General features: G+C 39.5%; 1 protein-coding gene and 1 long non-coding RNA gene across 8 annotated transcripts in view; one reads left to right on the forward strand and one right to left on the reverse strand.

The window, feature by feature from the left end:
• GALNT18 (polypeptide N-acetylgalactosaminyltransferase 18) overlaps nt 1-26,427 on the forward strand; it is a 248,148-nt gene that overhangs the window by 200,000 nt on the left and 21,721 nt on the right. For all 5 annotated transcript variants that reach the window (XR_010070678.1, XM_063331769.1, XM_063331772.1 and 2 more), the window contains exon 10: nt 937-1,032. Coding sequence is in view for 4 of the 5 variants with exons in the window: in XM_063331769.1 (XP_063187839.1) it covers nt 937-1,032 (96 nt within the window). In the remaining variant the exon portion in view is untranslated. The remainder of the gene's footprint in view (nt 1-936; nt 1,033-26,427) is intronic.
• LOC134514248 (uncharacterized) overlaps nt 2,546-26,427 on the reverse strand; it is a 226,179-nt gene continuing 202,297 nt past the window's right edge. For all 3 annotated transcript variants that reach the window (XR_010070681.1, XR_010070679.1, XR_010070680.1), the window contains 2 exons: nt 25,926-26,045; nt 2,546-3,651 (listed from right to left, as the gene is read on the reverse strand). This is a non-coding gene — a long non-coding RNA (uncharacterized LOC134514248). The remainder of the gene's footprint in view (nt 3,652-25,925; nt 26,046-26,427) is intronic.

The following is a 26,427-nucleotide window of genomic DNA, read 5'->3' on the forward strand; positions in this document are numbered from 1 at the left end:
CACACTTCTTACATACTGGCGCACTTCTAGACTTCCTTTCTAAGCATATCAATTTGTTTTCCTCAAAGGAGGCTTCTGTACACAGCTGACAGGACTGATCAGTTAATCACACATGTTTGCAAACCACATCGCCTCTTCATCCCCTCTATCCGACAATTCTCTCGTGTTCTCTGAACTGATCTTACACCGCTGAACACCTTTATACATGCCCATGGGTATGCAATCCACATCTTTGGCCTCACACTCTAAAAAGACCTTCCAGCTATCTGTGCTCGTTAATTTAGCTCTTCACTTTCAGAAAATCCTGTCTCAGTGTTGCACAGGTCATATATAGGGCTTTGTGATGAACAGGGCCAAGAACTTTGCAGTCGGTTCATAGTTAGGTTGCTGGGCATGGGTTAGCTCAGAATAGTGCAAAGAAGAGCTAGTGCATACCAATTGGCCAGAAGTCTCTGAAGTGTCAGCAGAAAGGATTTTTTTGAATTATTTCCAGAAATCAGAAGACTCTCCTGAGGTGATTCTGAAAAGCTGTTTAATTACAGGGCTTTCTCCTATGCTTGAAACTCCATCCATAAAGCTCAGCTAGCTGCCCTGGTAGAAAATTGTCTTTTGTATATAGTGTGTACCAGAGACTCACTAGACTTAATATTTTAAAAATTTATATCAAAAATTACTTGTATCTCTGAAGGCTTTTTGGAATGTACCCTCCTTGAAACATTGTGCAACATTATTGAAATCAGTAGTGTTAGATTACCTACAAGGAAGAATTTAGTCCAGGTGTTTCTCTTCAGTATCTTCACTGCAACAAGTATCTTTAACTTTGCATATTTCCTTGCTCAGCTATGTATGATTTTTTTGCGAAGAAAAGAAAGTAATCACACCATCTTTTTCTCAGGGAAGACTTGCTTGATTTCTTTTTCTTTTTCTTTATTTTAGCTGCAGAATTCCCTGAAAAGTGATTTGTGCCTTGATCAAGGGCCAGACACGGAGAATATCCCAATCATGTATATCTGCCATGGAATGACACCACAGGTTAGTCTGTCTAATGATCTCTGGTATTGCAGCTGCTCTTCGTAGACTGTGTAGGAGGAACCATTTTGTACCTGCTATTGTTTTCCTGCAACAATACCTCCATAAGCTGGTTAGTAGCTCTTCTGTAGAAACCTAGAACGTTATTTCTGCCATAAATTGTGAATCACTGGTATATTAGCACTTTGACAGTGAAGTTTGTTTATTCGTTTTGAAAGAATTTAAGGAATACAGGAGTCAGCACTGACCCAGATTTCTTGATAAAAGCTTTCATTTCTGATCTTTAGCTGTGCATGTCATATAAATGAAACAATGCATTTTAAAACATTTTACATACATACATATGTATACTCACAGTTTATTTATACATTATCTGAAGCAACATCTTTTTTACTTGATATACTGTCTCATTTTCACAAATCTGCAATGTACCTTCACACCATACAGCTGTGTCAAATTCCAAACCCTGTTCTTGTGAAAGCCCTTCTTCTAAAGCTCCTTTTTTTCTTTCTGTGCTGTTGTCCTGTTACTCTAGTGTGTGCCAAAGACTCAAATTACCCAAACCTTTCTATTTTCTTACACAACAGCTGGATTTTTTAACTTGGCAAACAAGAAGGTTAAGACATTTTATCTCCCCAGGTGGCTAAGTGTATGGGCGTAGGTGAAAGTGTTTCTAAGCAAATCTTGATAGTAAAAATAATGTTACATGCTCTAGAACGTGTTTGTCAAAGACAAATGTGAAGATTATCTTACTCTAAAAAGTAACATAAGCAAAAGTGAGACGTAAAGGAAATGGATGTATTTGTGGGAGTGATTGGAGAAACTGAAAATCCCTCCAGTTTGAATCATCTTTTTCTCTGGCTACTTTTTCAATTTGCTTTCTCAAAAGGACCCTACTATGCTCCACTTAAGTTAACGGAATGTGGTTTTACCCATGGAATTGTCAGTTACGTGATTTGACTATACAGCAAGTGAATCCTCCTGATAACTCAGAAATAAACATAGAGCAACGAGGTAGTCTTGTCCTCTGTGCCTGGATCTCATAGTGAACTGGAAGCCTGAGCCTGGTGAAGTGCAGATAAGATTCTGTACTTCCTTCCCAAGTGACACATGCTGCAACTGTGTTCTGTGCCGGCTTCCTTCGCTGAGGGCCTTTAATATTGATCACTAGTGGCATCATGCTTGAGTAAATTATGAATGATGAAGACAAAAATATCTGAAAATCCCATCCATCAGACTGGCTCACTGCATGGGCTGTGGCTTGTCTGTCACATAATTATGTGGTAACCACTGTTTGCCTCCAGGAGGTTTTTAAGCTAATCCTCAGTCTTCACTGAGGAACTGTGTAATTCACCTGTGAGCCAGAGCCATTATTCTTCATCTTCTGGGAGGGCACCATAACTCTCTTCTGGCACATCATCTGTGATAGCACCACACTAAAGGCATGGTTGTAAATTCCAATTAGAAATTTTAATTATAGTTAAGAAACTAACAACAATAAGAAAAGTCACTTTAATTAGCACAGTTGAATATTCACCAGATCAAGAACTACCTTTGTATATCAGCTGAAGTTCTGTATAAGCGAGATAGCAGCAAATAAATGACAGAGGGAAAAGAGCCAAGGGAAACTTTCATTGACAAGATTCTGCTCCTTTTATAATTACAGTGTTGTGTCTCCTTCCCATTCCTATGTATTTAATTTTATAACTAACGATGTTAAAAACAACCCCCAAAAGGCCCATACAAGTAAGATCCCAGTAGCGAGCAAGAACTTTCTTTAAAAGAGGAGTGGACTTTCTCTGTGTTAGGGATTATGCTATTGAGAGGGAAAGCACCAACAAACATTACTCGGCATACTTCTTCGAGATCTTCATTGCACATCCGGCTTCTCTTGCTTAAGCAGACTGCAGCCATGTACAGTCCCACTAGGATATTGGAAATATTTGAATAAATACTCCTTTTAATCTTATTGAACTTGCCAGTAACCACAAAAGATATTGGTGAGATGCTAATTTTATTCTAGCAGTGGTGAAATGCTGTATGAAGGGGGTTATTTTGCCCACGTGGCAGTCCTTGTCGAAATAGTCAAAAAGATTAGTCCCCTGATTCAGGACTGCATGTGTGCCCGAGGGTTTTGGTGATGCCATTCTTAGCTCCGGTGCAAAGTTTTACTGCTGCAGCTACACCTTCTACAGTTTTAGAGCTGCCACCGTGGGGGGCTTTGCACAATTGCATCTAGATGTGTATTAATATATCTGGCTGCCAGGAACCATTCCCTCATACGCAGTTTAAGTTGCTGTTCTTAGTTGCTGCTATGGCCTGTCTTCTAAATCGGGTAGTTTCCCTTTTTTTTTTCCCCACTAATCTCCTTCAGATGTTTTGGGGTTTTCATCTTTTTACATGGGAAATGGCTTAGATGAAGTGTGTGACATCAAATAATAGTTTCAGAATTGTCCATACGGCTACTGTTTCCTTTTAGCATATTTTATACAAGACGGAAATCACTGCAGTCAACAGAAAGGAAACTGCATACCTGACGTTAAAAATCCATGCTCCATTTTTTGCAGACGATATCAAGAACATCGTGTGTAGCTTCACAATTGCCCCTTTCACGCAACAAAGCTGTAGAAAATTACAAGGAAATATCCTCAAATATTGCAAAGAAATGATCAGAAATAATTTTCCCTGCAGTGCCTGAGTTTCATTTTAAGTAGACATCAGAATGAGTGATGGTAAGATTTCTGTGATCAGATTCCCCAACCTTTCAGCAATATACTCCGTATGTCTACTGTAACTAACATTAGCATATTCATAGTTCATTTCTGCAAGTATCTTAGAGTGCTTTATACCTGTGTTTATTTTGTAGTACTGTTCTACAAGTACAGAAACTGATGCAAATCTTGGTTGTAGTAAGATGGAATGGAAAATCAGAACATAATCCGTCTGTTTCCTCAGTCCTCTGGTATTACTAATGAGAAGGAGTTTCTCACAGCAGGGTATTTGGCTTGGCCTGAAAAGGCAAAGGGTACTCGAAAAATTAGAGTCCACTGTTAGGTATGTTTTGTTCCCTCCTTCTGTCTTCAGAGAGTCCTTCCCAGGGTAGCTGTATTTTGTTCTGGTCCCCAGAAGCCTGGACACGTCAGGAGTTACGATACCATCCACTGACTAGTGCAACTTGCATGTTCAACCAGTGAAAATAACCAAATGCCTGGCGATCTTGCAGTTGAAGGGAAGAATTGCTATTACTTTATCTTTAGGAAGAACGATTTCATTACAAAATGTTGCCCAGGTAATTACAGATTTTGTTGAGAACTTCTTTGTCTTTCTAAGTGGTAGCATCTGAATGGCATAACTTTTCTAAGTTGCTCATCCTCCCCCTACTCTGCTGCTGGAGTGTATTGCTTCTGAAGCATCACGTCCTTCCATTTCTGCCTTTGGTCACTATCTGTCCAAACCCAACGCTGCCGTTACTACCCCCATCTGTACAGCAACACGCAGCATCTTGGCATAACTCCCCAGACCTGGTCAGCACGAATGTCACTATCACACCTGAGCATCTATTACTTCTGGTAGCCACCCTGGGTACTGGGCAGCTATTACACGTGCATGAAGTAAGGCCATGAGGTGGTTTTGGTACCTTTGGTGTGCTGGTGGTCAACCGTTTGGAAGGCGCTTTTAGTGTATGTCTCAGCCTGTCATATCAAGCCTCTTCTGCTGTGCAGTGCTGCTGCTGCTTAGAACAGCTGAACGGAACTGACTTCTGCAACTATTAAAATAGCTCACATAGTAGATAGAACATGGTAAAACAGTTAACAGTCATTAAAATAGTTTCCTACTACATTGTTCAGTGGTGGTAGAAATCACATTGCTTTAGTTGCATGAGAACAGCTCAGAGGCAAAGCACAACAGCCCCCAGTTGTTCTTGGCCAAAGAGACTACACTGGAGGCTTCTGGGGGTGTGAGGAAGCAGCACCCTTTCAGTGTGAAAACAGAGGGAAATGGGAAAATTGGGAGGTGAGGTAGACTGGCAGTAAGCTAGAGAAATGGAAAGAAGGGAGGAGAGAAGAATAGTATTGTCAGAACAGTACAAAACATAAAGTTCATGGGAGGTTGTGCAGTTTTTGCTGGTTTGGGTTTTTTTTAAGTGGTTCGTGCAGAAAAAAATGAAGTATTGTTTTAATTCTTGAACTTGTTGAAGCAAAGCTACAATTCAGTTATATTCTTAGGCTTTAAAAGGTCCATCTCCAGCAGTGTCCCCATATTCAGTGGAAAAGATGGCTGCTTGTGGCTGCAGTGAGTACATGCCCCCAGCCTGATTGCGTTCTCTTCTTAATTCTGGGTGGTGTTGAAGACTGCGGTTCAGTCAGGCCTGTAATCTTGAAGGCAGGCTGGTGACAGTCTGTCACTTGCATGAAAACTACTCCTGAGTGATAATTTGGAAGATTCTTTGTTGAGAATGAAACACCACATTATTAGAGACTTTACAACTATTGTATAATAAACAAGTACCATCAGTCAATTTTAAGTATGGATTTACCTTGAAAAGTGCTTGTGATTGAGGGGATAATGGGCAGTTCTGTGTTCCCTTGTTCAATAGCTTCCGGCTCATATATTTCTCAATTTATAAGCAGTTAAACCATGAAGCTCATCCAGGGGTGTGAAAGTCAATAAAAAACAGTTAGATTTTGCAGAATTCAAGTTGAAGACCAGGGTGAGAAGACTAGATTGGGAGCATTACTAGAAAATAAATGCAGGTGAGAAGCGACACCCGTTCATATCCTTTCATATTCTTGCAAGAGATTGCAGAACTGACCCTCCGAAACCGATGACTACAGCCCTGTCTGGTGTGAATTACTGCACCTCTGCTGACGGCAATGAGAGGAAGTCGTGCCAACAAGCAGAGCTGTGCCAGTTTACACTGTGTGAGACTCTGACCCGAAAGCTTCATCTTGTATTCTAAGCACAGTGTGTGCAGTACGGGAAACAGCACTTACAAGAACTCCCATGAAGTTCTAAAAACTCTGTATGATTCACGAGTGCTGATTTTTAAATGTTATTTATCTATATTTCCATAAAAACTACTTTTTCTTCAAAGTAAGTTGTTGGCATGGTGGTTTTTCATACACAGATATTTGTTAATTTGTAAACAAGAACATATGTGAGTAAAAATAGCTATCACTGAAGGCATTTATATTCCAGTAAAAAAGTACAGGGTTGATCACAAACACTGTATAGTTATCAGTCCAACTTCCAAAAACTAGGAGAGGGAACAATTCAGAGATGTTCAGCAAAAAATTATCAAAAGAATTAAAATAGATTTGCGACTAATTTAAAAAAATGAAAGAAAAATAAATTTGTCAGTTTATTTTAAATGAATAATTTAGACATCTCTAGAGCAAAGTTAGTTTGATCTTCAGGCTGTTGAGATATTACAAATATAATTATCTGAAAACTGAGTTTTAAGAGAGCCTAAATTTGAGTAAGTCTGTTCCAATATTAAAAATTTTCTTTCGATTCCTCCACCTAATGAAATTCACATTGTATTAGACAATCCTCAATGCCAGGAAGGCTGGGAGAAGAACCATGTGCTTTGTCAGGAGGAGTGTGAAGGGAATTTCCAAGCAAGAAAGAGTAGCCCCCTTAGGAGTGGCTTTCTGTGCATGTGAAGTATGCTGACCAAGAAGCGTTATATACCATTTTATAAGGAGAAATTAATAGATAACGTGTGATTGTGTCCTTTACTACAGGTTAGGCTTTCCTTGACACCTTTCTGTTTGCTTTTAAAAAATATAAATCATGCAAATACTGAATATTGTGCTGCCAACAGAGTGCCACTATATTGCTGTCCTGTAAAGTTTTAGATAAAGGAGTTTCTGAAGCTCAGGAACAGCGTATAGCTGTAACAACTCAGATCCTGAGCCTGGCTTATGGATGAATACGTATTCTTTTTCTCCTACAGCTGAAAACTAAACTTACAGTGAAATTGTAATTATTTTAGGCCAAAAATAGTGTTCTAGGAAGCTACTATGAAATACATACATTTCAGAAAACCAGAGTTCTTTTGTTATTTAGAAGTAGGACCCTGTTCTTAAGCGTGTGTGTAAAACACAGTAAGCATTGCAAACCAAGGCTCTGTGCAAGGCAATAGTTAGACAGAAGGCTCCACATCCAGCAGCCGCTTCAGTGGTTCTCGGGGAATAAGGAAGAACAGAACAAAACCTGCTGATGTGGATCAATGATTGACCCTTCAAACTTGAAAAATCACTGCCCTGACGATGAGATGTCTACAATAAACATTGTCAGGGAGTCTTTTCTAAGCAATAAAAAGAAGCACAGCAGCTGTTTTAACAGCTGTCACTCACATGCAAACTTAGGGTTGATGTTCATGCTTGTCTTCAAGGTAAACGTTAGACACATTCAACGTCTGTCTGTAACAGTCTGATCTGACATCTGCCCTGTGTGGTACCATTTCTTTCTAAGGACCTGCTGAGGCATTGGTCAGAATTTAGCAATTACCTGGTTTATGATAATTATTTTATGTGTGCAGACACATACAGAGTGCTGTACGGAAAATGACCTGTACAAAACATTCAATTGCATCTTGGTCCATATGCTTTGCAGTGAAAAAGTCTCGGGGTGTGGTAGAGAGGGCAGCCATTCCTCTCTTTGTACAGCCACAGCAAGTGCGACGTTATTCATACAAAGTGAAGCGGCTGCATCCAGAGTTGCGGCTTCGCTGGTTGGCCCGATTCTCGCAGAAGAGCGGACATCACCCAGTCCCTGGCGCTGGTGAGCAGTTCCGACTGTGCGGGGTGCTGCGCTGGGCCCTGCCTGGTTTGTGGTGTGGCTGCTGAGATTCTGTCAGCGCTGCAGCCTTTCTCCTCGCAGCCTTTCTCTGCAGACGCTGCAGACCAGCATCCCTGCAGAGGGGTCTGTGCTTCTCCTCGCCTCCTGCCGGAGCCCGCCTCTGACAGAGCCCAGAGTCAGGCTCATCGTTTCTAGTTTTGGTACAAATTTTTTTAACGAACCATTTGCTACAATTATATTATTTCTGTACTTGCTGTGGTTTGATTCAAGAGGCTTTCTGTTGCCACAGATCATATGGCCAGTTACCCAGTATTCTGTATTGCTTACCTCATTCAGATTCAGTATCTATTGCCGGGTAGGAGAGATTCTCTTAAACTGAAGACAGTTGTTCATTCCCAGGTGAAGATCAGTGGTGTTGAATTATTAGCTTGTAAACTACAAGTATGTATCTGATCCCTTGGTCCATTGTCTGAGCATAAACTAGGGAGTGATTTGTAGAATGTTTTTCAGCTGACCGTAGGTCTTTATGATTGTAGGACCAGAGACGACAATGTCTCTTCATTTTATGGAAGTATCAGACACCATGAACTACATTCTCCGTTCACAGGGTTTAAAGACACTTGAATTCAAAAGAATGAGCACAAGAGGTCCTCCTTTGGGTTTCAGACCTAGGATAGAACAGGCCTTTTGCGTGTTCCATTTCACTGATTAAAAACAAAAGCAATGAAAAAAAGCTGTAGAACTACATTATTCTGGATCAGAGGAAGTATCTTCTACATCCCCAAAATAACTGAATGGATATTGCTGCTTATTTGTTTTTGTGTTTGAAACTATGTAGTGTAAAAAACATTGTGTATGCCTGCGAGAATTGAAAGAACTGATCGCTTGGAATTGAAACTCCAACCATAGTGAAATGAAATAGTTGAAAAGCTATCATTTTTTTCCGAAGAGTAACATTGATTTGCTCATTTAGGAGCATACAGCATTTATGTGCTCTTGGAGAAGTGGTTCTGTTTTGAAGAAATTTTTTCTTTGTTTCAATAGGATGGCCTAGGATTAAAAGACTTACAAATGCCTTAGATGCTTTTGAAATCTATATTCTCACCTAGTGTACAGGATCACAGCTGAAGGTGAGCGTGAATAATGAAAAAGGAAAATATTACTATAGAACTATAAGCTGAAATCTTGACATTCAGGGTCCAGGACCTAAACTGCAGTTAAAAAGCAAGAATTCAAAAATTAATTCAATTCTTTTGAGTGCTGTGAATATTTAGGACCAGAAGGAAGAACATTAAGAACTTGAATTACTTGAAAACTTGGAGCCAAAGCGGCTCTAAGGCAATAAAGGTCTTTTTTAATTAATAGTGGCTAATCAATAAACATTTTCTTGACTGAGAAAGGGCTGCTTGTTTTATGCAGGTAGATGCAGCAGAAGAGTCAAAGGTAATTTGGCCAGTGCCACCAATGACTGCTGTGTTTGAAAAACCAAACCACAAAATACAAAGGAATGAATAAAAGCAGTTGTCTGCAATACGCCATTATCTGTTCAATCATCCGTTCTTCTAAATAAAATGGAAATGCTAATCCTGGAGAATGGATAAAGGTTCTTATAAGATAGCTGTACTATTTAATATTTTGCAGTAGAGATACTGGTGCAATTTTACATACATTACAAGATGTGCTGAAAAGATACAGAAGCATGAGTTGACCTTTAATGGGAGGAAAGATTGCAAATGCTGATCACAAGCTATGTCAGAAGGGTACTCAGAAAGTGCTATCAAAGACACACAGTTAGAAAGCTTTTGCCTAGTAAAGCAGAATTTCCATAGAGATAATAGAAACTTCAACTGGCAAAAATTCTGATGTCATTTACCTAGACTTGATAAACTCAGCTTTCATCACATTACTGCAGAAAAGAATAATGCATCACCTCAGCAAAAAATAGTAGTAAGCAAACTTGTGGAGGGCATGGAGAAGTACACTGGGGACCACAGAGAGAGCTTGTGCACAGGAACAACAGGATTAATAACACCTCTGTTCTCCTCTGTTGTATCGTACAGCTGACAGAGCTGGGGGTTTTCAGTTTGCTGGGGTTTTTTGTTTTGTTTTGTTTGAAGAAAAATTCATTAGTTGATACCACTGTACATTATAGAAGGTTCTTCCCATAATTTTTTTAATAATTTATGAAGTATTTCCACTTTGTGTTTTGTGTATCATGTTATCATTACCTTGCATGTTTTCCACATTGCTTTAATTTTTCTACTTGCCTCTCGGCCCTTGGCTTATCCTCTTCATCTTGAATTCTGTTGCCTTTCTATATGACTAAATGCTGCTTTGGCATCACTATAGTCTGTCTTGGTTATCTCGTCTGCTGTTGATATGTCTGTTATTGATAAAGGAGGAGAGAGACTTACATCTGCTGTCTCTATAGTTCGACTGGAAACTATTCAGCATTTTATTAAATAGGTGAGGCAGATGCAGGAGAAGAGGGTAAGTGGAATATCAAAGGAGTTGGGTTTCAGGCTATTTGAAGTTAACATCTTCTTTTGATTTCTTCGCATTTTATAGCATTCAAATCGTGGTTACTCAGCTTGTGATGGTCACTGTAAGAACTTTCCTCCCTAGTTCACATTTTTAAGGCAATTGCCCCAAATATCTGTAGTAAAAAAACTGCATTGAAAATGTTAACTGAAACAAACTGTTGTGAGCGAGTGCAGTGCCTAAGAATTTAAAATTATCAGAGCATTTCAAGCTCTCATGTAGTGTTTTAATTTAGAAGAGATTAGAGTTGTTAGCTTGAATATTATACAATAGTTCAAAACTGATCCCATCTGGGAAATAAAAATGCACATACATTTCCAGGCATTTTTTTGTTGTGTTAGAGTATGTAATTTTTGGTATGGATAGTTTTGGCTGAAAGGATTTCAACAAGTTAAAACATCAAAATATTTGGAAACGTGAAGGTGAAATATTGCTGTGCTTCTAGATGATAAGCCTGGCACTGGATTTTGGATTCAGATTCTGTGCTTTTCCCATTGAACACTAAGCCGATTAGACGTAAGACTGCCTTTCAGACTTGGTTCAGTTCAGGGGTGTAGGCTTACCGTAGTCTATTACATACACCCAGTGAGCTGGTGCCAAAGGGCTTTGGAGCTAAGACCCCCAAGATATACTGGCTGTTGTGTTTTTGAAGCTACTGCTGACTTTTGCAATGGTTGGCTGGTACCCTGATCTTGGAGCCTGAAGTTGTTCCACTCAGAAATCTCACTCAAGCACTTTGAAAATGAGCACTACTTGTATGGAGTGATGAGTGTTGTTCCCTCACCGTGGGTACTAGACCCTCTGAAAGCAATAAAGGGATACCACAGAGGGACCAAATATCTTCAGAAAGGAATATGGCTTCTAGCTCTATTCACTGGCATGAGACCATCAGCTGTGTTGTACCACCAAGGCTGCAAACACCTGGTGATCTCTTCAGCAGAGAAGTGCTGGCCTTGGGACAGCCCATCCGTGCTGCGCTGCGTGGTGCTGGCACCTGGCGGGGTCCTGCAGAGCACCCAGCTTTGGGCGTCTGTTAGCAGGCTGTAGGTGCGGTACGCTCTGGCTTCCCTGGGGTGGAGCTGGCTTTACTCCACCGAGAGGTGGCTTTTGATGTCCGGACAGAACAACTCCTCTTAGGTCTTGTTTGTGCTAGAGCATTGTTGTCAACAGCAAAGCAGTTGAGAACTGCTAGAAGCCATACGTCCTGTCCACACGTGAAAGTGGTAGCTGTCTCTGGCCTCGGACGTGATGTGACTGGTGAAAAGTGTGCTCCATCTTATTCAGTTATATAATCATTTCAGCGGCACTTCACAAGCGTCCATGTATTTTATTTTTTTTTCTCATAAGAAAAATGTATTAAGTGGCTATTCTGAGGCCACAGAGTCACAGTACCCTGATATTCCATATGCTACCTTAGTGTTGAGTTGAAATATTTTTTAAAACTGAAGTTAACTTCCCATTTTCTATTAACAGTCTTTCTCTGCCAGGTAGAATAGGTGTAAAAATGTCCATAGTTCAGTCGATTTTAATCTCAAAAATATCTAGTACAATCAGAAAAGAAGGACAGGGCTTTCCTTTGCTAAGTTGAAAATGTTTTTTAATTAATGCTTTTGGAGAAATAAAACAGCTGTGTTGGGTACCTGCAGTGTCTCATAATCTAATACTATTTGAGCATTTCACATTTAGTAAGTGCATTAATTCGAAATAGATCAGAGTTGCATAGTATGTAGCAATTACCAGAGTTATCCATATTTTAAAGGTGTCTTCTCATTGCAAATTGGCATTTCAATCAGCAGTTTTTAAAACCAGTCGTCACTTACAATATAAATTCAGCATAAAACCAACATAGTTATTAGAACACATGTATAGCACTTGAAGATTGATGTTGTAGTAATTGTCGGATGGTTGTCAATTTAAACATTCTTTTGATTGATGTTATACTATCATCTCATCTGTTACTTCATCAGAGTTAAAGTTCTGAAGGTCAGATTTTTGTTTCTCCAATTCTTGAGAGTATGTGATTAACTGTTAGAGAAGGTAGTTAATACAGTAGATGGAAGATTCACTTTATAATTTCTTTAGTTTTATTGATAATTTTATTATGTCATGCCATTAATTGAAGTCATCCACTGGCTCATTTAGAATTCATGGACCAAACTCAGTCCCCATGAAAGCGTATTTAACTCCCTCTGTAAGCCATATTACTTTCACAGCGTTCATTTAAATTCTGATCAGCAATTCTGTTTCAGCTTAGTTTCTCGCTGCTATTGTTCACCACTTGCAGAGTAGGGTTATTTGCAGAAATGTTTATAGAATGATTGTGTCCACAGTGTGTTTTCTCTGAACAAGGGATTTTTTTAACTCTTGCTCATTAACCATCATTTGTCCAATCAGGAAGCAGAGAAAATATCAGAAATTATTTGTTCATATAAAATCTTGATTGAATATTTATGAGTAACTCTGAAAAAAAAAAAATTGCATTGATTTATAAGGCAAGAAAAGAGCTATGTTTGTCAGATAATGTATTTGAAATCAGCAATCAAACTAGCTCTTAGCAAGAGTTGATTCAATCTAAACCTAGTTATATTTACAGAGTAGAGGTATTTTCCCCAAAAGAAAATATGGGATACTAGAGACTTTAATTTGGCATTGTTTCAAGAACCAATGGGTAGAAATAAAAGCCAGTTGGATGCAAATTAGGAATACAGTGTATATACCTGTGAGAGCAGATGAATAGCTGTCATAAGAAGCAGTGACAGCAACAACTGGTCATCAAAGCTGACACTATTCTGGAAACTATAACTTCATGCAGTACAAGTTATTGGACTTAGAGGTAAGCAGGTGGAAGTATATAGCCCGTGGCATATGGAAGATCAAAGTAAAAAAAACTAATGGTCCTCTTTGGCTCTTAAATCTACTAACGTGCCAACTAAGTGGCAATCACAGCTAATACTTCTTTGAATTTTGATTCAATTTAGAATGTACAGAAATGACACCAAATGTTAAAGAACAGTGATATACCTTTAAAGAAATTGGTAATTTTTGTAACATAAAGAAACTTATAGCTTTTAAAAAAGTTGCTTAAAAGTTTCTTTAATTATTTGCCTTCCTGTTTCTTTTTGGTTTGGGTTTTGTTGTGTTTTTTTTTCTTTCTTTTAAAGTGTGATTAAACAAATTCAACAGGGATAGCTCTGCTATGCCAAGCCTATCTGCTCAGCTGGCTGTCCATAAAGGCTTAGAGCAATCAAGTGAAAAAGCTGATGAATACATTTAAGTCATTCAGATGTTACTACAATATTAACTTTGTATTTGTTTAGCAGGGAACTGCACGTACAGTGAACATTGGAGCTTTGTTGCTCTTGCTGTGTTAAAGATGTAGTGATTTATTCAGCATCCATATTCCATTCAGCGTTTATTTTTAGTGCTTTCAAACTCTGAAATTAGCCTTAACATTGTGAGGTTTACATTGACTGACGCACTAATGGCATCAATTTTGGAAGGAAAAAATAGCAGTACCGCTTATGAACTCACAAGTTTTGTTAAAATAACATGAAGTTTAAATAAAAAACTGGAGACAACAGAGACAGGTTACCACATTAAACCTGGAATTTCTATAGATCATGCTGCTTTGCGTTTAGAATAGAGGTCTGTCACCAAAGGGTAGGGACAGGACTCAGGATGTGAGGAGGAGATCATGCCGATGATGGTAAGTCAGAGCTTTGAATGTCAACTCGATTTTGGGTTTTAGTCAACTCCTCTATTTTATATTAACGCATAACCAAATCCTTATATTTTTCATTTGTCCTCAAATGTGTTCAAATGAGGAAATCCCCCATTGTTCAAATAGAAATTACTAAAACCCACTGCATTAGCGTAGTAGGTTGTGATAAAAAGGTTTCCTTTGTTAATGTGCCTGCACATTAACGTATATGAAAAGGCGTGCTTAGCAGCAGTTGTGCCTGCCTGAAGTTCAAATCTTACAAAATGGAAGAACTTTTTATCCAGGTTTGTGAACTAAAAGCTGGAAAGCTAGATCAATGATGTGAACACATCGCTTTCACTTCTCTGATGTGAAAACGGATGGGTCTGCATGGACTCAGATTTTTTTCTGCCCTGTCTTCAAAACATTTTTCTTCCCCTCAGTGACTACAAGCACAAAATTATAATAAATCTCTACAGTCAGATCTGAACGGGTCAGATTGCGCTCGACACCATATCGGGATCAGGTACATTATTCTGGTTCAGTGTCTCAGATGAGGATGTAGCCTGTCACCTCAGCTTTCCCATTCATTCATCTCCCAAGTTGTTCTTTGAATGTTGCAGGAATAAAATTTTCTGGTACCTGCTTTTAAGGCCGATGTGGTTTGGTTCACATGGAAAGGGCTCTGTTAGTTTGAAGCAGACCATGAGATTTCATTCGGAATTTCCAAGAAGTTGGTAGCGAAATTTTTAACTCTTCAGGTTTCTTTCCTACTGTGAGTCTGGCAAGTAGAAGTCACGGAGTGAGTTGTACTAGAGATTCTCTGACAAATTGCTCTCCTGTGATTCTGGTTATCAGGATAACAACAGCGCTTTTGGAAAGGAGCATGCCGAAGGAAATAGCCTGTAGTTAGCTGTAGTTCTGTCCTGCAGATGCGTACCAAGGAAGGATCTGGAACAGCAGTTTGTTGACTGAAAATCCAACATTTTACTCCAGTCTGGTTTTGTTTGGGGGAAAAGCTAAGTATAATTAATGTGGCTTTGAATTAAATTTAGCTCTGGAAATGCTCTTTTGTGGTTTTGCTACACTTAATTTATGTCACAGACCAACATAATTTCACTCAGTGAAATAGGTTTCCCCATGTAGTAGTCTCATTGCAAGCAGAGGTTCAGTGTAGGAGAAATCTCCCTTTTCCCTGAAGCAGCGTGAGGCCAGCAGGGCTCTACCACAGGACGGTAAGGTGTCCAAAACCCACGGCAGGAGACTGCAGAGCCCGTGATCTCCGGTCACCTGCTCCACTGGGGTACTGCCACCCCTGCGCTCCTAGGGAGGATCTGGTCCTAGAGGGGCCATGTGGGGACCCAGATTTGTGCTTTGGGGAGAATCAGCTGTGCAAAATAGCACAAAACACTTAAGTAGTTTATTGTACAATGTAATAACCCTTAGTCTTTTTGTTCATACGCAAATTAGGAGGCTGCTAACAGCAGTAACTGTTGTTGTTTTAGAACAATCAAAAGGATGTTGTAAAATTATTTTACTTAAAAGAGCCCTGAAAGAAGTTTTTTATTTATGTTGCAAATATTCAGTGACTTATGAGTGACTGATGTGCCTAGTTTTTGTATGTATTCTAAACAGCAAGGCAGAAGGCTTTTTTTCTTTAGGTCTGTGTCCTGCAGATATGTTAGAGGATAATCTACTTCAGATAATAAAATAAAGGCTCCTAAGACAGGCAGAAAATGCAGGGGAAAATCTGTGACATAATCTGCCTTCCGTGATGAAAGCAGCTTAGCCTCACAGCCTAGTGATACCTCGGCAGCCCGGAGCTTAGCATAGCTATTTTAGCTATTCACTGTTGTACTTGAAGGTCATTTAAACAACCTGGGTTTAGAGTTGCTGGTTTTACTGTGCTGCCTCACCCACCTGATGAGCTGTTACTCAGAAAAGCTGAGTCTCTTCTACTTGGCCTGTGGGTACCTGTAAGGCCTAACTAATTTATATGTGAGCCTTCACAGTATGATGGAAGGCCCCAGAAATCAAGCCCTAATGAATGAAAACGGGGGGGAGGTATCGTACTGTTTGCACACTTAGGCAACGTGCCTTTGCATATCACAGTATTTACTGTTCCATTTCTTGCCAAGGTTTACAGCCTGACTTGTGCAAGGGGCGCAATACGAAGTTGGCAGTGTTCTTTGTCATAGACGAAATGAAGCTTACTCGGTCAAGCACAGTAAGGCTTCCCACACAGCTGGGACAGTTGAATTGGCATTAATGAAAGCAATTTTCTGCTTTTTAAACAGCTTTATTTATTTATTTATTTGTTGCTAGTCTAGACAGTCTTTTTAAGACTGAAGTGTTCATGGTAAAAAATCTTTGCTAATGCTACTTCTAATGTCCCTCCTCATTTCCATCTTTCCTTTTAAAAATGTCATTAGCACTAGAAGTACATTCAGGGATGAAAATGTATCAGGTGATACTTTTCTTTGCCCTTTTCCTGGGGACCAGAAGAGCAGAAGAAAGGAGGAATCTCTGGGATGTGAGCACAGTATTCCAGCCTGAGACACGTTTTGATTTTCTTTGTAGAGCTTTGTGAACTTTGCAATTTATTCATGAACACAGGCAGGATCAAAGCTGCGGTTTTTGCATGAGGTCATAGTATACAGACTCCTCATTTAAATTCCAGATGCTGACTTTTTTCTCTGAGTGTCATTTGCTGTCGCCCTGCAAACAGCGGAGCCACTACTTCACAACATTTGGTGGGCAGGAAAAGTGCCATTTCTATTAAGGTACATTTATTTCTCCATTTGCTTTGGAAGGCTTAAAAACGTTTCAGGAAAGAAATTTTGGTTTAGGATACAATTGGGTTGGATAAAATTTCATGAGCTTCTGACAGTCTCTACAGAGAGACCAACAATAAAGATTGAAACAAATCAGTTGAAGTGATAGACTTTGTCACTTGAAATACACCCTCTACAGCTAAGGGAAAATGAATTTACTTTTTGTAGGCTATTGTATTTAAGGATTTGCTTTGATTTTGATGCTGCCCATTTAAAATATCAGAAATTCTTTTCCTCAGCTCAATGGGCTTAACTTTGTTTAAGAGGGGAAATACTACCGAACGTGCCAGGGTGGGAACGCTGAGTAACTTCCCTTCGTTCTCCACGGGACTGAGAGGTGCACCAGTCTGCACCTTTCACCCCTATCCACTCAATAACCACACCAAAGTCCCTCACCTACTAAAGCAAGTAGCACAAACTTAAAGTGAAATGTAAGTGACGCTTTGACCTTTTATAAGAAGAGAAACGCTCAACTATGGATGACAGAAATGGCCAACAAAAAATGGTAGAGGTGCTCTCTGCTCTTTGTTTTCTCTGGTGGCTATCAGTCAGTCATGTCTGCATCATCAGTACTCTAACTCACTCATCCTCCATTAGTATACTGTTGTGAAGTTGGCTGTTAAGTCACATAAGTCATTTGAAGAAAAGGAAATCACAGCATAGACATCAGATGTCTGAAAATTTATTCATATTATCAGAAGTGCCACTGGTTCTTTCAAATACTAAATGTATGGCTGCTAAGCCTGGCAGAGATTTCATTTGTTATAGAGTAGTTTAATAAAATAATGCTACTGAGCATGAAAGTTGGCCGTATGTAGTATTTGCCTGTTCTGTAATTATAGACTGTATATGACATGAAAACCTGAGGCAAAACCTCAGCAAACTTTAATAGTCTCTGGGTTTTACTCTGAAAAAAGACTAATTCTAACCTGGGAAAGGACTACAGAAGCATCCACTGGGTAGCTCAAGTGACAGAGCTTGGTAAGAGAACCACTTACCACTGAAATTGCAACACTAAGCGTTCTGTATATGGAAATGCACAATATACCTGCAAGTAATAAGCCTTCAAGATGGAGTTCTCAGATGGCAGTATGTCACAATCTCAGCTGTACAATTCCCGAAGCCACGTGAGACTAAAACCTGAAGAAAATTGCCTAGGGTAGTGCCATGCATCTGTGCCGAGTTTCTCTTGCACTTCTGTCTTTAAACAAAGTAAAATTCTTTTCCTTGTTTTGGTGTTTATTTTGAGGTCCTCTGCTGCACTGCAGAGGTTTTTCTAACTAGTCACTGTACTCCAAAGAGCTAGTGCTGCTCTCCTCATGGATCACCACATTGCGTTCCTAACTAATTCACGAGTTTAATAATACGCATAATAAGACTTTTACAGTATAATTATTATACACCAAGCACCGAGAGGTTAGGAAGTCAAGTGGGAGGTTAGAACTGCTGCTGCGGGAAACACTGCTAATAGGCCTAGGCGAAACCTTCAGAGCTTCCCTTTTGTCACTGGTGCCAGAGAGTCATGACAGACTGTGGGATGTCCTAGGCTATTACTTCAACTTTAATTTGCATATTAATTTCAGCGTGTTTAGTCCATTGTAATTTAAGTCTCTAAGTGGATTTTTTATAGCTTGGCTTCAGCCACTCTGCTAGCCTAGACTAAATCTAACGGCAGGTAGCCCATCTTCCCATAAAACCTGGGGGGATTTAAAAAATCTCGGTATGAAGCACCTTTCACTGTTTTACATTCAGTGAGTCCTACCGGATCTTTAGCGTCCAGCGTCACCTCAGTCTCGACAAGATGTTCCACCCGTGTTCTGACTGCAGCCTTTGTAGAGTCAAATCAGCGTATGTTTTCATTTAGGACAGTGTATTGATGCTTCTTGTTGTATATCATCTATAAACTGTATCACATGCAAAGAAAGAGGGGGAAAGACTCCCTTGGATCCTGACAGTTCATCTGATTTCGGTGGAATTACATCAGACTTATTTTAGGTTTGCTGTGAATGACTGAAGCCCCATTTTTCTTGCTATGGGATTTACTCCTTTGCGTGTTGTAGAAGCAGGACTACAGAATCACCACGTTTGCTGAGACTTTTTAAGACATTAAGAGCAGTTTGGTTTGCATTTCAGTTTGTTCTTCTCTCAAAGGTGCTTGCAAGAAGGTCGCTTTATAAACTTAAGTTTGACTGATGAACTCTTGTGAGTGTTTTGTTTTGCTGGGAAAAATAAGTATGTTCCTGCTGGTAGCGTAAACAAACAAAAGATAATCCGACTTTCACTAACCAGCTGAGGTTGAAATGTGCTGCCTTTTTATTTTCCCTTTCTGTACATAATGCCTCACTTTTAATGTCAGTATTTTATTGTCTTCAGCACCAAAATAACTAATTTTTGGACAATTTTTCCTGTAGTTTGCATATGTTGGTGTCAATGTGGTACCTCTGGAAACCTTAAATCAAATGTATGCATGATCCTAAGAAGAACGGGTGAGATCTGGCTCATCTAAAATTAGAAACAGGTTGTGATTGCTTTCAGTGGAGGCAGGAGAGGCAGTAGGCAGAGGGACTAAGTAATGTCTTTAAGGAGCTGGGAGTTCTTCTCAAAGGTGTCCATGTAACTACCTTACTTTGTCTCCTTCACAAAATGCCGGAAGTGCACAGCACTTGTGGAAGCCGAGAGGAATTAAGGACCTCTGTATCCGTAGTGATTGCTCACTACCATCCAGGATTAAAGACGACTGGACTTCATTTAAAAAAAAAAAAAAAAACTCCCAAACCCTTGAGATCAAGATGTTAGTAGAGTACCTTAATTAAGAAGGTGTGGCACTTGCTTGTAACTTGCCTGACTTGACTTATTAGTTGCAGACACAAAATTTTATCAAATTCAGTGCAGAAAATGGTAAAATAGTAGAAATAACACAATTTATTTTAACAAACATTCAGAAGGTTATACCACTAGGAAAAACACGTACATTTTTTCTGAGAAGTGGTGAGCTACCTGAATCATCCCTGGCACCATATTATTTTATCGTTAGGCTTATTATTGTAGTTGTGGGCATCCCAGTAATGACCCAGAAATCTATTATATTAAGTGCTCTACAGCCTCATAATAAAAAGTACGTCCTTGATTTGAAGAGCTAAATTCTACAAAGAGAATATTGGGAAGAGGAGATTGTGGCAGTGGGGAGAAGGGAATGCCGTGAGGTACTGACATAGCATTCTTGGGTAATGCTTTTGGTACATCAGCAAAATTATTGTTTGATAGATAAATATCTGATAATCTTTGAGACATCTGAGCAAGAGGGAAATGCCGTGGAACGTGCAGAGGAAGATAAGTCCCTTGGTAGATGCCAGCTGTACTTCTCCTAGCATCCAGGAATATTTCCTTGTAAAATGTGACCCATGAAGGTTAGCATCCTGATGTAATTAGGAGCTGGAAGATAACCTGTTTATACTTGCTAGGCTGATAAGTGAAAAGAGGAGGGGCTGAGAAGGGCTTTGAAAATAAAGAGAAACCGTTTATGCAGCATGTAAAACACAAGTGCGAGGATGTTGCCTTCCTGAAAGGCAACCTGAAAACCAAATTTTCAGAAGCATTCAGGATGGATTTGAAGAGGGCATGAGTGTTGGTATCAGTGAGGAAGCCAGCAAGGGTCAACTTTGAGTGGAAAAGGTGTATTTTAGAGATTCTGCAGGGGAAAAAAAAAAAGGCTGTATAACAAGATTTGATGACTTTGGAAGAGGTTCGAGATGAAGATGTGCGTTATAGAAATGCACGATTACCTGGATGTGACAGTAATGTGAAGCGCTTGGGTCTAGCTGTGAAAAGGTAAAAAGTCTGCTTTTAAACCTGTTGATGCTCAGCCACCAAAAGCTTATACACAGCTGGCAATGAAATAGCTCAGATTCTAATTTGGCCAGGAGGAGTCAACTCTGGTGTCAAGGATGGACCAGAGCATCAGCATATGGGGACAATGGCTGAGTTTGTTTGCAGGTGGGTATGTGTTGAAGGAGAAGAAAACAGGGTAAGACAGACGTGGGGTTCTGTAGGAATCCACAAAGAAAATCGTGAAGGGTAAAGAGGGATTTGTGGGAGAGGGGAAAAGGAAAATTCAGACAGGCAAAGTCACAGGAGCCATAAGACAGCATGCTTTTGAAAAAAAGGACAGTTGTCTCTGCCAGAATGGTTCTGATTTTTATTTTTTTACTGCCTTTTATTTTTTTGCCTTGGAAGAGTTGTAGACATCTTGTGTAGAGATAAGAGCAAAACCAAGAGAACCTTTAGGAAGTGAATCAAGTAAAATTTTAATTTATCCAGGTCTTGTTAATTCTGTAGTTACCAGCATTAGGAGAACTATGGAATTAAGTACTGAAAGCATATGTAAAAACAACGACTGACAGTTCCATTCAATTTAAAAAGTGGAGCTTAAGTAAGAGGATTTCTCTTTGCTTGTTTTAAATAAAACTAAAGCAGAATACCAAAGTAGGCAACAGCAGAATTAGATATTCCGCTGCAATATAGGTTCATGAATTTAAATTTAAAAGTTTGCCATTGAGTTCCTCTCTGTTTTCTATTAAAATAATACGATAACATTTTTGTGTCTTTAAGCCTGCATTTATAGCATCACACTATATTATTTAAAGTTTATGAGCACCTTGGCTTTATTGCTATCAAGTATTCTTGCTTTAGAATTCAAAAGTTAATTAGTGCACGGGCATGAAGAAGAGCAAGTAGGTCAGATCATCAGTATGCTGGTGGGTTAATTCAGTACATACAAATCTAAATACTGAAGTGAAATAGTGAGTAGTTTCCTTCTTACACACTTTACAATTTAAGTCTAAATTGTGGTGTTGGTCAGCCCATCAGTAAGACAGGTTTCATAGTGAATAGATCCTCAGCATGGATATGGTTACAATTGTTCTAAAGTTGTATCACCAGGCTGCGCCAGCTGAAAACCTACCTCAGAAAAATAACATGAATCTTGTAAGGGTTGACCTGTGGCACAGGGGTAACTTTCTGTAATTCTCAGCCTTATGCTTGTACTTCTTCAGCAGTACTTTTTTTAGGGCAGCATGGGACACAGTGATGCTGTTGATCGTGGCTACAGAACAACACAGCCCCCCCCCCCCCCCCCCCCCCCGTCCCTACAAGAATAGGAAATGGAAATACACTTGATTTTTATCTAGTGATGTTTTTGTTTGTGTTACTCATAATGAACGTGGATTCTGTTGAGTTTTCTTATCGGGGTTGGAAAGTTCTTTCGTTCAGATGTGTTTATGTAACAAGAACCGCTGGAATAAAAGTCAGGAACAATATAAATAGCCAAGTAACAGCAATGTTAGTGAAGTCTGGATTTACTGGAATCCACCAGACTGTGCTCTTTAGCTGGAGTTGTAGTCAAGTGTGAATCTGCCGTGAGACTTGGGACCTAATATGTTATTATATTACTCCTGACAATAAGTGACTTCATGGATTAATATGAAGAAAAATACGGTTCAAAGATGGAATAAAGTAGTGGTGAATCAGGTTTCTTATCCCTCATAGTTATTATGCCAAAAGCAGGGTAGCAAATAAATACTGCTGGTGGTGAGCATTAAGTTTGCTCATTATAAATGCAGAGTCATGTACCAGTCTCCAGCGTGATTTCACCTGGGAACACTGCCATAAGGATTACAAATGGCTTTCAGCCTGAAAATTGGTGTGTATTGCTTTAAACTTCCAGTGGGGAGTTGGCAATTTATCCTTCAGATAATCATCTTGTGTTAAGTTGAACATCTTACTGTAACTTTTTGCTACATGATAAACCAGCTCCTATGAATAATTTACCGCAACTGGCAACCCACTTGAGCTCCAAAGCCTTTATCAACTCTGGTGGCTTTTCAAAGCTTAATAATAAACTTGGAGCCAAAAATCTCATTGCGCTTAAAGTCAGTGGAATTTCAGTGTTAATTGCTATGGGAATCGCTATTTGACCTTTTAGGGCAAACCTCTTGTGAATAGAAACTCCATTACGTCATTGTGAGGACAAAGGCACGTATTTGTGTCCAGGTAAGCAGAGCTCATTGACCTTCCCTTGTACTCTGCAGCGTCACATTTTTTTTGGTGCAGGTTTTATTTCATGTAGTTGTTTGAAATATTTTCACTGGGAAAAAAAAGCTGTCTGAATTACCTGGGCCTTCACTGCTCTCATGGCAGATTTAGGATGTGTTCTGTGCTGCACCACTGCAACACAGCACGAGATGTGAGTATCCCACCAAAATTATCGTTCTAGCCCTCCAGGAAACCTGCCGTGGCAATCGAGTTGGTAATTTTGTAGAAAGACCAGTGACACCTTTCAGTTTGCCAGGCCCTGACTGCCTTGGCTGAGCTGTACCAGTGGTGTCTGTCCCAAGCTCTGGGCCCGTTCTGGCTGGCTGGGCTGAGCTCGCTGCCATCGTGTGGGAACTGAAGTACTAATGGGATTTTGTGAATTGTGCTTAGCATCGTTCCCCCCGTGTAAACAAAGGTACCAAATCTTGTCAGATGATCGCTAACACCAGGAAAGAAGTATCTGCTTGGTCCAATGGCAAATAAAGGGTGAAGCTGCTTGTGCTTTATTCTGGAGTTGACCTGAGTAGTAGTACTATATACAACTTTTGGTTTTATCGCTGTATTGTATTGTAAGTTTTCCTGATAGTCAAGCAAATTTTTGGGAAAAGTTAGGCTTAGAATATTAAATAGAAAAAACCAACATACAGCAAATGAGTTCATCTGAAATGCAGGTGGGAAAAATATTTAGGACACCAAGTTTTGTCTAATGTTTCGTAGTCATTACGAAGCTCTCAACTCCCACTCATTTGTGTCTTCATCTTTTATATGTCTTTTTAGGGCAAATAAATTTTGTTATTAAAAAAAATATTTGTTTAGAACAAATAGCAAATATGCCGTTACTAAATTTCACTTTTTCACCTTATGAAGATTTTTGTGAACCTTTTTTCTAGTTTTATTAATGCAATACCAGTCTCACTTTGTGTGTCTTATATTTTGTCTTAATGTGAATAATCAGATTATTAGGTGGAGCAAATGGGAAATGAAGCAATGGCCTTAGAAGGGACACCTCTAGGAAAATAAATTCAAGATAGCTAACGAATAATTGGTCCTTTAGTTGGAAGATGCAGTTTTATAAGCACAGGGAAATTTGCAGGCCAGGTTTCTCAGCAGCTCTGCAAAAAATTGGAAACAGTTCACCAAAAAAGCTCACCTTTTACTGTCCAGAGGAAGATTAGTTATGAAAGTAACGAGTTATGAGGCTGTTCTTTGAGAACACATGAGAGACTGAAACAGAAGCCTTGTGGCAGAGAACTATGTCAGGCTTTGAAGGGAACCGATAGGCTTTTCTTCAGGCCCAGGTATGAAGCTTTTGTTACTTTAATCATTTGCTTGCTGCAAATTGTTAGATTAATAACACCAGGTTTTGTTTTGAACAACTTCTTTTGGTATCACTTGAATCTGCTGTGAGCCCCAGGCTTCTGGAGGAAGTTTCGTGAGGACACTGAACACAGCTGGACCTGGAGTGAGGGCAGGGAAAGCAGGCAGCAAGTGGCAGCCTCCGGAACCAGCCTGTCAGCTTGCGCGAACGCACTCATCCACCCTTGACAAGCACCTGGTGGGAGCGTGGCTGAAGGAGATGTGGCAGTGCCTATGGCTCAGGCCCCGTGTTGACGCTGACACTTTGCAGATCACAAATCCTGCATACTTTTTAACAGAGTTTCTAGCTGACAGTAATGCTGAATCCTTGTAGTTTCACTTTTTGTGAAGATAAGTGCCTTTTGTTGAACCTAACTGATTTCCTGAACAAAGGTGCTCCCTTCCAGTTACCCAGGAGATATCGTTGTGCATCAATACTCTTATAGCGAAAGAAATAGATAGTAAAGTGCTGTGGACTAGAACAGACTCAGGAAACACAAGGAGGCTTATTTTGTTACAGAATATGGGAGCTGGGTTTTTTTCATCATGTGCTTTGGTACTAACATCCAGGCAGTATTTTTCCGGTGGAAATTCAGTAGCTCCTCCGGGACTATGTATATGATGGTGATTTAAAAATGTGTGGTTGTGTTTTGCGAAGGCTGTGTCTTCAATGGGAATGCAAAGGAACTTTGAAGGCTGTAAATCAGCATAGATTTGTCAAGCGTCTTGACTTCAGTGGAGCTAAGCAAATGTTTGGCTGTTGAGTCTCCAGTCCCTTGAAGAACGACTGCTGTGACATTTGCTGTTGTAACAGAAATGAAAGGTCCGAGTTCCCAGTAAAATTTTCAAAGTCACCCTAATGACTTAATAGTCCATATTCAATATTCAGTCATTTGGACTTCCAAGAAAGTACTAGAGTGATTGTTCAAAAATAACTTTTCTAAGTTACTGCAAGATTTCTCTCCTGTTGTGTTAGTTGATGATGATGTTGCAATATCGCAGGAACAAATGTACTGGTAAAATGTGTTTTGCCTGTATCTTCTGAAGGGTTGTAAACAAAAGTGCCTCAGTTGTCCATTTTGTGCTGAAGTGGAGTGCAAAACAGCTAGCGTACTTGTTGATGCTTGTTAAAAGCATCCTCTTGAAGAAGTACTGCTGTGGGCATTTATCTTATCTCATTAACAACTTCTTTAAATCACAAATGCAAACTAGTTTTTATAGGGCTACACATAAGGTGATAAAACATGAGTGTGGTTTTAATCTGCAAGTTTCTATTTTTGTATTTTACCTGCAGGTCAATTTAAAATATGATCAATAGAAAGTCATATATGTGCATACCTAACAAGTGTTATGAGATGGTAATTCATTTCATGCAACTCAGATGGTTAATCTCCTACTGCCCACTCCGGAACGGTAATTTGTGTACCATCTTTAAACTAAAAAAAAAAAAAAAACAAACCAACGACCAAACTACAAAAAAATTCATTCTGGGGTTGGGGGAAAGGAGCCAGGGACTGTCCATAGGTTTTAAGGAAACTTTTTTGACCACGTGCAACACAAACCATTACCTTGCTGTCTGCTAGCGTGCTGCTCAAGTAGACTTTGTAGAGGGTCTGTGCTTTTCATGTGATACGTCCATTAGGAAAACACCGTAGTCAAATCTACCAGGTTGTGCAATGTTTTCAATTCTGGAATAAGATATGGTATTATTGGATAAGATGCTATAATATTTATTATAATTAATATCGAGAATAATTAAATAATATCCATATTACTGGCTAAGCAAAGCACCGTCCTGGAAGAACGTAATTAGGACTAACTGCCACCTTACCACAGTCGGTTTCAGTTTGAACTTATTTTTACACGCTGCTTAAAAGCTGAAAGGTGCCTTTCCCAATACTAGGTGAGAATGCAGGATTTCACACCTCTTTTGCTAAACTGGTCCACAATGAAAAATGAAGTGATATTAGCAGGCAGGGTGAGCTCATTAAAGATAAGCAACAACCTGCTAATTATGTCTATTAAGCATAATTGCATTTGATTGTTCTATTTCTGCACAGTTTTGCCAAC

This window comes from Chroicocephalus ridibundus, chromosome 4 (assembly GCF_963924245.1).
Source record: "Chroicocephalus ridibundus chromosome 4, bChrRid1.1, whole genome shotgun sequence".
NCBI lineage: Eukaryota > Metazoa > Chordata > Aves > Charadriiformes > Laridae > Chroicocephalus > Chroicocephalus ridibundus.